Here is a 15426-nt window from a genome sequence, read left to right on the forward strand (position 1 = left end):
ACATATTCTTGGTCGTACTGATGGTGAGTTGACGCTGATCTTATATTCAGTAGTTCTTCTCGACTGTATGTAATGAAACCTAAGATGACCTGGGGTACTAATGTAAGAAATAACACGTAAAAAAACAAAAAACTGCTAGGACCGCGAAGCGAGGCGGTCATCTCTGTCGGCGCCGGAAGTAGTTTTACATACACTAAGTTGACTGTGCCTTTAAACAGCCTGGAAAAATCCAGAAAATGATGTCATGGCTTTAGAAGCTTCTGATAGGCTAATTGACATTAATTGGAGGTGTACCTGTGGATGTATTTCAAGGCCTAGCTTCAAACGCAATGCCTTGACAATATGGCAAAATCAAAAAAAATATGCCAAGACCTCAGAAAAAAAAATGGTAGACCTCCACAAGTCTGGTTCTTCCTTGGGAGCAATTTTCAAACGCCTTAAGTTACCACGTTCATCTGTACAAACAACAGTACGCAAGTATAAACACCATGGGACCATGTAGCAGTCATTCCGCTCAGGGAAGAGACGCGTTCTGTCTCCTAGAGATGAATGTAGTTTGGTGGGAAACGTGCAAATCAATCCCAGAACAGCAGCAAAGGACCTTGTGATGATGCTGGAGGAAACCGGTACAAAAGTATTTATATCCACAGTAAAACGAGTCCTATATCGACCACTCAGCAAGGAAGAAGCCACTGCTCCAAAACTGCCATAAGCCAGTGTGCAGTTACGGTTTGTAACTGCACATTGGAACAAGGATCGTACTTTTTGGAGAAATATCCTCTGATCTGATGAAACAAAAATATAATTGTTTGGCCATAATGACCATTGTTATGCTTGGAGGAAAAAGGGGGAGGCTTGCAAGCCGAAAAACACCATCCCAACTGTGAAGCACGGGGGTGGCAGCATCATGTTGTGAGGGTGCTTTGCTAAAGGAGGGACTGGTTCACTTCACAAAATAGATGGCATCACGAGTGAGGAAAATTATGTGGATATATTGAAGAAACATCTCAAGACATCAGTCAGGAAGTTAAAGCTTGGTTGCAAATGGATCTTCCAAATGGACAATGACCCCAAGCATACTTCCAGAGTTGTGGTGGCAAAATGGCTTAAGGACAACAAAGTCAAGGTATTGGAGTGGCCATCACAAAGCCCTGACCTCAATCCTATAGAAGATTTGTTGGCAGAACTGAAAAAGCATATGCGAGCAAGGAGGTCCACAAACCTGACTCAGTTACACCAGCTCTGTTGGGAGGAATGGGCCAAAATTCACCCAACTTATTGTGGGAAGCTTGTAGAAGGCCACCCGAAATTGAAAGGCAATGCTACCAAATACTCATTGAGTGTATGTAAACTTCTGACCCACTGGGAATGTGATGAAAGAAAGAAATCTGAAATAAATCATTCTCTCTACTATTATTCTGACATTTCACATTCTTAAAATAAAGTGGTGATCCTAACTGACCTATGTTAATTGTGAAAAACTGAGTTTAAATGTATTTGGCTAAGGTATACGTAAATTTCCAACTTCAACTATATGTGTGTGTGTGTACACTACCGGTCAGAAGTTTGGGGTCACTTAGAAATGTCCTTGTTTTCTAAAGAAAAGCACCTTTTTTTGTCCATTAAAATAACATAAAATGGATCAGAAATAAAGTGTTGACATTGATAATGTTGTAAATGACTATTATCCCTGGAAACAGCAGATTTTTTATGGAATATCTACATAGGCGTACAGAGGCCCATTATCAGCAACCATCACTCCTGTGTTCCAATGACACGTTGTGTTAGGTAATCCAAGTTTATAATTTTAAAAAGGTTAATTGATCATTAGAAAAACATTTTGCAATAATGTTAGCACAGGTGAAAACTGTGGTTCTGATTAAAGAAGCACTAAAACTGGCCTTCTTTAGACTAGTTGAGTATCTGGAGCATCATCATTTGTGGGTTCGATTACAGGCTCAAAATGACTAGAAACAAAGACCTTTCTTCCGAAACTCGGCAGTCTATTCTTGTTCTGAGAAATGAAGGCTATTCCATGTGAGAAATTTCCAAGAAATTGAAGATCTCGCACAACACTGAGTACTACTCCCTTCACAGAACAGCACAAACGGTCTCTAACCAGAATAGAAAAGAGGAGCGGGAGGCCCCAGTGCACAACTGAGCAAGAGGACAAGTACATTAGAGTGTCCAGTTTGAGAAACAGACACCTCACAAGTCCTCACCTGGCAGCTTCATTAAATAGTAACCGCAATACACCAGTCTCAACGTGAACAGGCGACTCCGGGATGTTGGCTTTCAAAGGCAGAGTTCCTCTGTCCAGTGTCTGTGTTCTTTTGGCCATCTTAATTCTTACATTTTTATTGGTCAGCCTGAGGTATGTTTTTTTCTTTGCAACTCTGCCAAGAAGGCCAGCATCCTGGACTCGCCTCTTCGCTGTTGACGTTGAGACTGGTGTTTTGTGTATGTAGGTATGTACATTACAATGCATTCGGAAAGTATTCAGACCCCTTGACGTTTTGTACATTTTGTTACGTTAAAGCTTTATTCTAAAATGTATTAAATCGTTTCCCCCCCACAATTTACACACAATACACCATAATGACAAAGCAAAAACAGGTTTTTAGACATTTTTGCAAATGTATAAAAAATACAATAAAAAAAATGTAATATTTAATTGACATAAGTATTCAGACACTTTCCTCAGTACTTTGTTGACGCACGTTTGGCAGCGATTACAGCCTTGAGTCGTCTTGTGTATGAAAGTTCAAGCTTGCCACACCTGTATTTGGGGAGTTTCTCCCATTCTTCTCTGCAGATCTTCTCAACCTCTGTCAGGGTAGATTGAGAGTGTTGCTGGACAGCTATTTTCATGTCTCTCCAGAGATGTTCGATCGGATTCAAGTCCGGGCTCTTGCTGGGCCACTCAAACACATTCAAGGACTTGTCCCGAAGCCACTCCTGCGTTGTTTTGGCTGTGTGCTTAGGGGCGTGGTTGCGTTGGAAGGTGAACCTTTGCCCCAGTCTGAGGTCCTGAGCACTCTGGATCAGGTTTTCATCAAGGATCTCTCTGTACTTTGCACCGTTCATCTTTCCCTCAATCCTGACTAGTCTCCCAGTCCCTGCCGCTGAAATACAACCCCACAGGATGATGCCATCACCACCATCCTTCACCGTACGGATGGTGCCAGGTTTACTCCAGACATTACGTTTGGCATTCATGCCAAAAAGTTCAATCTTGGTTTCATCAGACCATAGGATCTTCTTTCTCATGGTCTGGGAGTCTTTAGGTGCCTTTTGGCAAACTCCAAGCGGACTGTCATGTGCCATTTATTGAAGAGTGGCTTCAGTCTGGCCACTCTACCATAAAGGCCTGATTGGTGGAGTGCTGCAGAGATGGTTGTCCTTCTGGAAGGTTCTCCCATCTCCACAGAGGAACTCTAGAGCTCCGTCAGAGTGACCATCAGGTTCTTGGTCACCTCTCTGACCAAGGGTTTTCTCCCCCGATTGCTCAGTTTGGCCTGGCGGCCAACTCTAGGAACAGTCTTGGTGGTTCCAAACTTATTCCATTTAAGAATGATGGGAGGCCACTGTTTTCTTCGGGACCTTCAATGCTGCAGATATTTTTTGGTACCCTTCCCAAGATCTGTGCTTTGACAACACCATCACGGAGCTCCACGGACAATTCCTTTGACCTCATGGCTATGTTTTTGCTCTGACATGCACGGTCAACTGTGGGACCTTACATAGACAGGTATGTGCCTTTCCAATTCATGTCCAATCAATTGAAATAACCACAGGTGGACTCCAATCAAGTTGTCAAAACACATCTCAAATATGATCAACGGAAACAGAACGCACCTGAGCTCAATTTCGAGTCTCACAGCAAAGGGTCTGACTATTGATGTAATAAATTCTATTTTTATTATTAATAAATAAGCAGAAGTAAAAAATAAAAAAAAGTTTTCGCTTTGTCATTATGGGGTATTGTGTGTAGAGTGCTTTTTTATTATTTTTACTATCCATTTTAGAATAAGGCTGTAACGTAACAAAATGTGATAAAAGTCAAGGGGTCTGAATACTTTCCGAAGGCACTGTGTGTGTATATATAAGGATGAGTGTGTGTGTTTGGAGGTGGTTTTCTGTCGGTCTGTGTGTGTGTATCCATACACTTGAGTGGGTGTCTATTAGATAAGGGTTTCACGATCTTAAGCGACTATATTGATCTGCCATTACTGGCAGAGAACAACCACCATCTGATGCCTACATCCGCAATCATAAAAAGGAGTGACAACTTCGAAACCCACTGAACTGCAGGGTCGGTATAATTTGTGGAACGTTCCAACAGGAATCTGTTCCACAAACTTCATAAAGTGCAAGGTCGCCAACAAACAACGCATACAAAGTAGCATGATCAATTCACCTAGCTAACTAGCTGCCGAATAGGCATCAACTCACCAACGTAGCTTATTCTTAATCTTTGTCCATAGGCTACCAGAGACATTTTTCTGAATAAACGTGGTGAGTGAAAACTATGAAATAGCTCACTCCCTACCCGGTATCGTATTCGGCCGCTATCCAACTTTGTATGCGTTGTTTGTTGGCAACCTTGTTATTTCTGAAGTTTTTGGAACAGATTCCTGTTGGAACGTTGCACAAATTATACCCACCCCATTCTGCCACCTCCACTGACAATACCTTTTATCAATCAATTCATATCCATCATCTCAAATATTTTCAGTCCCTATTTTAATAAAGCCACTGGTCTGCACTTACAGTGCGTTATTACAATGGTGGAAACACTGTCAAAGAACAAGGTTAAGATTAATCATACAGGTGATGTATATGGCCTGAATTACTGAGCATTAACACCAATTATTTAGCAGAGTGAGGTAACAAAGGATGAAAGAAGGAGTAGGACAGCCTGATGGTTTTGGTAATGATCGATCTGGCATAAGTAACCCGATTAGTAAACACTAAAATTAGTTGGTCACCATAACAAACCAAGTATTGGCACACTGATGACCTTTAGCACTACAGTACTATTTGTCATGAAGAAAGGCCACACTGAGAAATATGCTTAAGTACACACACAAAAAACTAAGGGCAACACAAACTCTAGCCTTATTTGAAAGATGTGCATGTATTTTTCCTGATGACCCATAACACCTACATTTAGGCAACGGAGCTTTGTTCATATTTTACACCTTGCACTGTAGATGATGTAGGCCTACTGTATGTATTCAGTTTACTCAGTGACAGTCAGGTATAACTATTTATATAACATTTGCATTACACTGTTAGTGGTTGTCAATGATTGTCTCAGGTGTTCTCCATCTTGTTTAAACACATAACACAGTACACACACACACACCAAAAAGTACTCTGTTCTCCATTTGTCCGTGATATCAAATAATAAGAGTTCTTTGTAAGTTAAACTGTTTGAGATAGCCTACTCGAAGCACACATCTGAAATGTACTTTTACGCACGGCTTAATGGTTTATGGTAATACACACAACTTTTGCTTTCTAGTAAAACTATTTTCGAATGACTTGGACTAAATTATAAACCCTAAAGTAGACTAATTCAATGAAATTACCCCCACATATGTGCGCATAATAGCCTATGCATCTCTCTCTTATTCAAAAACAGAAAACTTTAACTTATTATTTAAAAAAAGACTCGAGTATATTTGAATGAATTGCACCTTTGTCATATCGTATTACCGTCACATTGATATTCGCTTTGGGTCAGTAAAGAGGCTATATCAGTTTGATAAGAATAACATCTAATATTGTTCAATACCAATATACGTGTGAATGTCCTCTTACCCGTAGCCCTTTTCGGCGCCTGCTGTTTCCTCCTTGGCATTTTTTTAACTCGTAGTTCACGTAGCTCACTCTGTCCAGGTGAAATCAGTATGCAGTCTAATAAACTAGTCCATGCAGAGCGAGCGACTCTATTTTGCTCTCAGAGTAGGCTACTTCTTTCCTCTTACTATAAAATCCAGAGTCAGAAAACGTTGCCTGGGCAATGCAGGTGTCAAAGCAATTCTTCTTCTTTCACGGTTCCTAGATCATATAGGGCGGATTGTCTTCTCCTTTTCTTTCCGTTTCGGTCCACCAAAGCCATAGGACGACGTCCGTCAGATAGATGCCAGTCAGGTTCTGAGAGCACCCTGTATTAAATAGCATATATGGAAGGAAGAGCGTAAAACGTTTGGGTAATGGTACAGTAGGCTATATCACGCAAGGAGCAGGCAGGGTGAGGCGATGCCAGCAAACATCAATACATAGTACAAACTGAACATTAAAAACTCCTCCCTCCTCGCCTGGACTTGATGATGGCAGTCAGACATTTGGTCGTCACTAGCCACAAAGTCATAATTATGTCTAAACCCCGCCCATTTCTAAAATGTGTCTTATAAATGTTTCATATTAAACCTAACCTTAACCGTAACAACTCTGCTAACCTTAAAGTAAAAAAAAAGTAAGACCAAAAAGCGACTTTATTTTGTGCCAATTTTCGTTTTATGGCTAGTGGAAACCATACATTTGTTACGCTCAATAACTTATTAAAGGGACAGGGGCTAGAGAAAATACCAGGATATGGCCCGGTAGAAACTTTTTTTTAAAGAAGGTACAATACGTCATCGATTTAAATTACCTTTTGTTTTCACAATGTTTTGCTGAGGTGTTGAAAGGAAGAAATAAATAGGTATTTCAAAACTGAAATTACTTCCAAACATAGTAAATGCTATGAGGTTATAGAGTTGTATAAGAAGTATACAACACCTGTTTATGTCTTTGTAATCTGTGAATCAGTCTTGCGTAGCATCATGTTCATCAACTTCACATTCACCATCACAAAAACACGTTTTGTGCTGTAATATTGTGCTCTAATATTTTAGAAATATCTTATACAGTGATAATTATGTCTAATCCCCGCCCATTTCTACAATTTCTGTTTGAGAATTGCAATGCTGCAGGAGAACTTGACCAACTGCTTCACCAGAAATGTCCTTACTAGATTATTGAGGTAAGTAGGAGTTTAGACAAATTGTGTTCCTATTACATAGAGAAGCTACTCATGACATAATCAGAAACTAGGTTTAGGTAATATGATGGATGACTTCGGTGGTCCTCACAGTGCAACATGATCTCACAAACCCTTTCGGAGAAACTGGTTTGCCCTGGCCAGTCCGTCCCTACATTACAAATGGCTTCATAATAATATTCCATCATGCCATTGATGTGGATATCAGTCATCTTACCCACAATGCCAGCGACCTCCCCTGAACTCGGCCTGAACCGGTGTGATCAATCACGGCTTAGATGCAACCCCAGCCATACCTGTCTGACAGCTTTTAACACCCACCCCGGTCCCGGCTGTGTGTTTCAAAAGAAGCATGTGTGTGTACACCGCCACCCAGCTCCCCTCAGTTCAGGGGTGTGTGTTCTTATGTGTGTGTGTGCGTGCGTGTGTGTAAATCATGCATTGATGTCTATGGGAGGTTGTGTGTGTGTGTGTGTGTGTGTGTGTGTGTGTGTGTGTGTGTGTGTGTGTGTGTGTGTGTGTGTGTGTGTGTGCGTGTGCATGCGTGAATCATGCATTGATGTCTATGGGATATCTCTGCTATACACTGAGTGTACAAACGCCTTTGTCGGGTAATGGACTCTACAAGGTGTCGAAAGTGTTCCACAGGGATGTTGGCACATGTTGACTCCACCACCCAATGGACATCCAGCCAACTTGACACACACAAGGAGCTGTTGAGCGTGAAAAACTCTGCAGTTTTGAAGTTCTTGACACACTCAAACCGGTGCGCCTGGCACCTACTACCATACCCCATTCAAAGGTACTTAAATATTGTCTTGCCCATTCACTCTCTGAATGGCACACATACACAATCCATGTCTCAATTGTTTCACGGCTTAAAAATCCATATTTAACCTGTCTCCTTCCCTTAATCTACACTGATTGAAGTGGATTTAACAAGGGACATCAATTAGGGATCATAGCTTTTACCTGGATTCACCTAGTCAATCTATGTCATGGAAAGAGCATGTGTTCCTAATGTTTGGTACAATCAGTGTATATACAGTATATTGTATATTGCTACTAGTCTATGCTATAGTACAATTTCACATCTTTTTGTCAAGCATTTCAGTGTTACACGGCTGCATCCCTCTTACTTGGCTGCTTATGGATTTTCCACCACATGGCTGATGATCCACAACCATAACATATGGTAACAAACCAGTTTTAGTGGGATTATGTTCCTAACTGTGGACACTTGTGGCTTCAAGCTTCCAAAATGTTCAGTGTTGCAGCAATTAGATGCATTGTGTTGCCTGCATGCTGAGAAGGCCGTAAACAAAGACACACTGATGTGTGTATACTTAGTTAGAATTTTGTCTGTCTGAGGATATCAAAGCCCCAACATTATAAAATCATATAAACATATTCCAATTGCAAATGATGTTGCTCACATGTACTCATTCAATGATGAAACATGTAATCGATGTTCGCTAAACACAAGAAAGGCACAAACATGCACTTTGACATCAATCAGTCAATTTTTTGGGGGGCAAAAAATCTCTCAAATGTCTCTGTAAAAAAAAAAGTTTAATGTTGGAAAGGCAGCATCCTATGACAGTGCCAATTTGAAAGTCACTGAGCTCTTCAGTAAGGCCATTCTACTGCCAATGTTTGTTTATGGAGATTGCATGGCTATGGGCTCGATTTAATACACCTGTCAGCAACGGCCATGGCTGAAATAGCCAAATCCACCAATTTGAAGGGGTGTCCACATACTTTTGTATACATAGTGTATGTGAAACAAAATTAAAAAAACTTTTGACCACGACCTCATGTTGAACAAGGATTTTCTTATTTAAGGAAATCAGTGTTCTGGAATTCACTAAGAGCAGTTAGTTTCACCTCCTCGTGACTGTTTCCAATGTTGCAACAACCCAACACTCATTTGCATCTTTGATTCAACTATTTAGTTACGCAGGTTGGCTACAAAACCGAGCAGCATAGCCAGTCTAATTAAAATATACTAGCCATTGTCGTGTATTTGGCTATGCCGGATTAAGTGATATGACATGCTATTCTATAAAATCCTTTCTCTGCAATTAATATTACCTGATTGAGCTAATCATGTAAATGTAATTAACTAGAAAGTCGGGGCACCACGAAATAATATTTATAGAGCAGTTATCCTTAGAATAAACTCTTAAAGACCTGGTAATATTTTACATCAATAGCAGTCAATATTAATCGTTACCTTATTTCAGTCTCATCTGAAAGTTGTACATTCTTGGTTATCTTCACAAACCCTGGCTAACAAGTTGAGTCAGCAATACAAACTTGGGTTTAATTATTTATTTACTAAATACCCAACTAATCACACAGAATTACATATACACAGAATGAACCATACATTGATTACAAATTATTTCATAAAGGAAATATCCGTAGCGGATGGAACAGATATGACAGTTGGTTAGAGACAGAGAAAAGGGGGTTGGGTTTGAGTGAAAGAGCGGGAAGACTGAAGAACAAAGGGAGAAGCGATATCTCTATTGGGCCATAGGCAGCTACTCTATCGTAAATACAGGATCTTATGCATTCTAAATTATAGCCCATTTGGAAAAGGAAAATGCAATATTTACTCTGAGCTGCGCTTCAATAGGTTGGTGGTAGATGGAAGGCCGAGTTGCCCAAGAGTTATTCCATCCTTTGAAGAGCGTCTCTGGTGGTAAACTGTACTCGTTTTAGTAACGTTTTAGTAACGTCGTTGTGTGGTAGACGGTATACTCTTTCCCAGTCCACGCTTGGTGGATGGAGTGAATCAGAGTTCAAAGTTCATACCCCGTTGCCATGCTTATATGCTCATGCTATATTCTGGCTGGTATTGTCGAAATTCATCATATTCGACGTGTCGATCGTCCTCTTCACGTGGGAATTCAATGCTAATTTCGTTAGGTAGCTGAGATTGGCTTTGCTCTGTAGGTGTCAACTGTCCTCCTAAGGTCAAGACCGTCACCTTAATGTCCCCGGAACATGAAGTTATATTGTCTTCAAGGCTTTATATAGGAAGGGAGAGGAGGGTGTTTTTCATAGTTTATAACCAATGTCTCTTCACGTGGGTGGGCCACTGAGTCAGGCCTAATTCACTCATGAAAACCCAATCCTCACATTTTAGAAGCTAAAATCAAATTTCATCTCCTCACAAATAATTTCATATTCAAACATTTAACTTCTTGCGTCGAGCCATCCCGGATCCGGTATCGTGACTACAGCCTCAAGCTCATTACCATAACGCAACGTTAACTATTCATGAAAATCGCAAATGAAATGAAATTAATCTATTTGCTCTCAAGCTTAGCCTTTTGTTAACAACACTGTCATCTCAGATTTTCAAAATATGCTTCTCAACCATTGCAAAACAAGCATTTGTGTAACAGTATTGATAGCTAACGTAGCATTTAGCGTAGCATTTAGCGTTAGCATTCAGCAGGCAACATTTACACAAAAAAACAGAAAAGCATTCAAATAAAATCATTTACCTTTGAAGAACTTCAGATGTTTTCAATGAGGAGACTGTCAGATAGCAAATGTTCAGTTTTTCCTGAAAGATTATTTGTTTAGGACAAATCGCTCCGTTTTCTGCGTCACGTTTAGCTACGAAAAAAAACCTGTATCCATGATTGTGTAAATCTATCCGCAAGCTCATTAGCATAACACAACGTTAACTATTCATGAAAATCGCAAATGAAATGAAATGAATCTATTTGCTCTCAAGCTTAGCCTTTTGTTAACAACACTGTCATCTCAGATTTTCAAAATATGCTTCTCAACCATTGCAAAACAAGCATTTGTGTAACAGTATTGATGGCTAACGTACCATTTAGCGTTAGCATTCAGCATGCAACATTTTCCACAAAAACCATAAAAGCATTCAAATAAAATCATTTACCTTTGAAGAACTTCAGATGTTTTCAATGAGGAGACTCTGTTAGATAGCAAATGTTCAGTTTTTACAAAAAATATTATTTGTGTCGACTAATCGCTCCGTTTTGTTCATCGCGTTTGGGTAAGGAAAAAAATAAATAATAAGTCATTAAAACGCAAACCTTTTTCTAAATTAACTCCATAATATCGACAGAAACATGGCAAACCGATGTTTAGAATCAATCCTCAGAGTGTTTTTCACATATCTATCGACGATAAAATCCATCGTGGCATTTTACTTTCTGTTCTGAAGAAATGGAACGCGCATGGACCTACAGATTACGCACACAGGACACCGGGCGGGACACCAGGTAAATGTAGTCTCTTATGGTCAATCTTCCAATGATATGCCTACAAACACGTCACAATGCTGCAGACACCTCGGGGAATAGACAGAAAGCGCGGGCTCATTCCTGGCGCATTCACAGCCATATAAGGAGACATTGGAACACAGCGTCTTCAGAATCTGGGGCATTTCCTGTATGAAACTTCATCTTGGTTTCGCCTGTTGCATTAGTTCTGGGGCACTCACAGATAATATCTTTGCAGTTTTGGAGACGTCAGAGTTGTGTCTTTCCAAGGCTGTCAATTCCATGCATAGTCGAGCATCTTTTCGTGACAAAATATTGCACTTAAAACGGGCACGTCTTTTTATCCAATAATGACACAGCGCCCCCATAGGTTCAACAGGTTAAATTGTACAACAATTCCATGTGGATCTGATAACTATAATATGTTGACTTTCCACTGGAAAGTTTATGTCATTTTATCATTGATGAGAATGTCTCAGATGACAACCGAACTGACATATTCATTAAGTACCAACGCATATGTTCAACTGGTAGGATGACCAAAATATGGTTAATTTCCCCCCACCTTCTGATGTTCCCTTGAATCTCTATGTTAACCAAGGGATTTTCAATAGTCACATCAGTAGGGTAGAAAGAGGGGAAAAAAGGGGGAGAGGTATTTATGACTGTCATAAACCTACCCCTAAGCCAGCATCATGACACCATGATGAAAGAAGGAAGGCCTAGGAAATCCAAACCTGTTTTTGATTCAAAGCTGAAATTTCATGTGAGACGGACAGCCAGTGATCCATCTTGAGAGTCATAGGTTACAAAGTAGAACAACAACATATGCATACTGTTAACAGCAGATGCCCATTTCAAAATCAAATATAGAAACCAGTTTGGGGGAAAAAATAGTCAAAAGAACTAAGAGCCTCAATAAAATATCAAACTATATTACAATTAGTTGCATGAGAACTTTGTATATTAATTTGGAGTAATTTGAAATGCACATATTTATGACAATGACTAACACAATGGTTTTACTGTTTTATGCTCTGATTGCTAACCTTGAAGCAAACGCTCCACTGTGAGAAATCCTTGTCAAAGTTTGCCAGGACTAACATGTTAGAGAATGACATTGCTCAATGTCCAAGAATATTGTATTTGGATCTAAATATCTCTGTTGTTTTTAATTCTAAATTTGGTGTCTATTATCTAAGTTGAATAAACAATGGCCTTGATATCTTTAGGATAATATTTAAGCAATAAGGCCCGAGGAGGTGTGGTATATGGCCAATATACCACGGCTAAGGGCTGTTTTTAAGCGCGACGCAACGTGGTGCCTGGTGGTATATTGACCTTATATCACAAACCCTGAGGTGCCTTATTGCTATTATAAACTGGTTACCAACGTAGTTAGAGCAGTAAAACAGAATGTTGTGTCATACCTGTGGTACAACATGGCTTTCAGCCAATCAGAATTCAGGACTCAAACCACCCAGTTTATCAATCCTAATATATCAGTTTTGGCATAGGCTACCATCGAGTCGCTTGACCTATTTCCTCTCCTGTAATATATCGTTAAGGAAGCCTTGTGAAATTAATTAATTATTCATGCTTGATTTCAAAATGAAGCGCTTTATGAACATGGATCCACTGGAGGATTGACACATGCAACGGTGTTCTTACAAGAACACACACTGAGGCACACTGGGACTAAGCAGCAGGGCTGTTCAAAAACACCCATTGGGTTCAGGGAGTGTGTGTGTGTGTGTGTGTGTGTGTGTGTGTGTGTGTGTGTGTGTGTGTGTGTGTGTGTGTGTGTGTGTGTGTGTGTGTGTGTGTGTGTGTGTGTGTGTGTGTGTGTGTGTGTGTGTGTGTGTGTGTGTGTGTGTGTGTATGTGTCTGTGTGTGTGTGTGTGTGTGTGTCGGTATGTGTCTGTGTCGGTGTGTATGTTGTGCACTTGGCAGTAAAGCAGGAGTGAAGATAAATGCCCTGTCAGTGTCTTTAATGATTTATCTCAAACATTTCACTTGATCCTATAAGGTTCACCCTGTGGCAGGTAATTGCTTAAAAAGAAAAAGAGCATTTGTTTGTTAAAGTACTGAACATTGAACACGCTGTCTAGAGCTCTACATCTTACCTAGTCTATGTCAATGTATTGCACATGTTAGTGAACTGTAGGCCTGCTGTTAGTACATCGTTTTGCCTTTCCCTGAGTTTCTGCAGTTTAAACCTTTGTGATGGCCTATATGTATCTTTAGGGTAGGGTATTTAGGGAATTTAAAATAATGTGTGTTTGTGTGTGTGTGTGTGTGTGTGTGTGTGTGTGTGAGCATTTCTGCCTCCCTGTTTGCATGTGGGCCTACTGCAGTGGGCACTTAGGTAAGGCATCAAAGCAACCTGTCACTTGTCTCTTGGCATTGCTTTAGTCTGTGTCGACAGTGTGTCCAACCCTGGGTTTGTCAGTGTCTGTTCAGACCTGAGCTGTCTTGTTCAGCACATGGCACTGGCTAAAGGATGCTGATGGACATTTCCAGTGCTCCTTCTCCGTGTCCATCACCCAGCCCAGGAAGGATGGCAGGATGCATCCATGACGCATCTTGTTGACAGCTACAGAGGGTGGTCTGCTGTTCTGCCACCCTCAATTATGGGAGATCTGATCTGATTCTAACTTGAGAAGTTTAAGTTGGTGGTTGCCTGCTGTGCAAACATTTGCCTGATTGTAGCCAATCAATATTTTTCTAATTGACTCTGAAAATGGAAAGTAATTTGATTTGATCTCATGATCTCATAATTATGCATGCATAATGAAGATATGACTCAGTTGATATAGTAGTATCATACAAACGCAATCATAAGTCTTAATTTATATTTGATTTACATTTGTCCAGTTTTTATGTCTGAATTATTTTGTATAGATCTCTTAAAATGATCAACATATTTTATGGGAGTTGGAAATTAATCCCAACTCCTTTTCTATTGAAGTCAGTGACTATAATGAATCCCAACTCCTTTTCTAATGAAGACAGCGGAGACAATGAATCCCATCTCCTTTTCTAATGAAGTCAGTGGAGACAAGGAATCCCAACTGCTTTTCTAATGAAGACAGTGGAGACAATGAATCCCAACTTTTTTTCTAATGAAGACAGTGGAGACAATGAATCCCAACTCTTTTTCTAATGAAGACAGTGAAGATAATAAATTCCAACTCCTTTTCTAATGAAGACAGTGGAGACAATGAATCCCAACTCTTTTTCTAATGAAGACAGTGAAGATAATAAATTCCAACTCCTTTTCTAATGACGACAGTGGAGACAATGAATCCCAACTCTTTTTCTAATGAAGACAGTGGAGACAATGAATCCCAACTCTTTTTCTAATGAAGACAGTGAAGATAATAAATTCCAACTCCTTTTCTAATGAAGACAGTGGAGACAATGAATCCCAACTCCTTTTCTAATGAAGACAATGGAGACAATCCGATCACAGACAGACATTGCCACCAATAATTTATATTTTTTTCCTTTTCTTGAAGAGGACAACAACTTCAGCTTTTAATAAACATGTTATAAGAACGAAAACAGCTGGCAGCAGCCGCACAGATGGCTCCGTTCCTGGCATCTCCAAGGAGGAGACCACACATGCAGTCTCATTATTCCAGCATTTGGTTATGCATATTGCTCAACATTTTATTCCAATGCTTAACAACCAGTATAAGCAATACAGGTGTTACTATTTTTCACATGGCTGAGGCTCTGAGTCCACTGCACAGTAACAATTTGGGACCTGGATTTTGCTTTGGTCATAAGGCTAGCAATGGTGCAGATCAGTTGCTATGTGTCTTATGTACCAGCAGCCTTTTACTTGTATACATTTTTCAGTCCCTGCTGTCTCTGTTTGTGATTATGAGGTATGCTCTGTTAAATCTTCACTAAGGGAATGATTCATTGGCGAACTGGCTGTCAATCTATTTCTGACTGCGACTTAGGCTCAAGCAGAACTGCACGTTGTGTCGTTAGGGCAGTTGTGTCGTTAGGGCAGAGCTGCACATTGTGTCGTGAGGGCTGAGCTGAGAGCTGCACGTTGTGTCGTTAGGGCAGCACACAGAT

At 40.2% G+C, this 15426-nt stretch overlaps 1 protein-coding gene across 1 annotated transcript in view; it reads right to left on the minus strand.

Annotated features, from left to right (window-relative positions):
* Positions 1-6337, minus strand: part of LOC115132448 (teashirt homolog 2-like) — an 86504-nt gene extending 80167 nt beyond the window's left edge. The window contains exon 1 of the mRNA XM_029665113.2: positions 5830-6337. Coding sequence (XP_029520973.1) covers positions 5830-5869 — 40 coding nt within the window. The 5' untranslated portion in view covers positions 5870-6337. The remainder of the gene's footprint in view (positions 1-5829) is intronic.
* Between the last annotated feature and the right edge of the window lie 9089 nt (positions 6338-15426).

This window comes from Oncorhynchus nerka, linkage group LG7, assembly GCF_034236695.1.
Source record: "Oncorhynchus nerka isolate Pitt River linkage group LG7, Oner_Uvic_2.0, whole genome shotgun sequence".
NCBI classification, from domain to species: Eukaryota; Metazoa; Chordata; class Actinopteri; order Salmoniformes; family Salmonidae; genus Oncorhynchus; species Oncorhynchus nerka.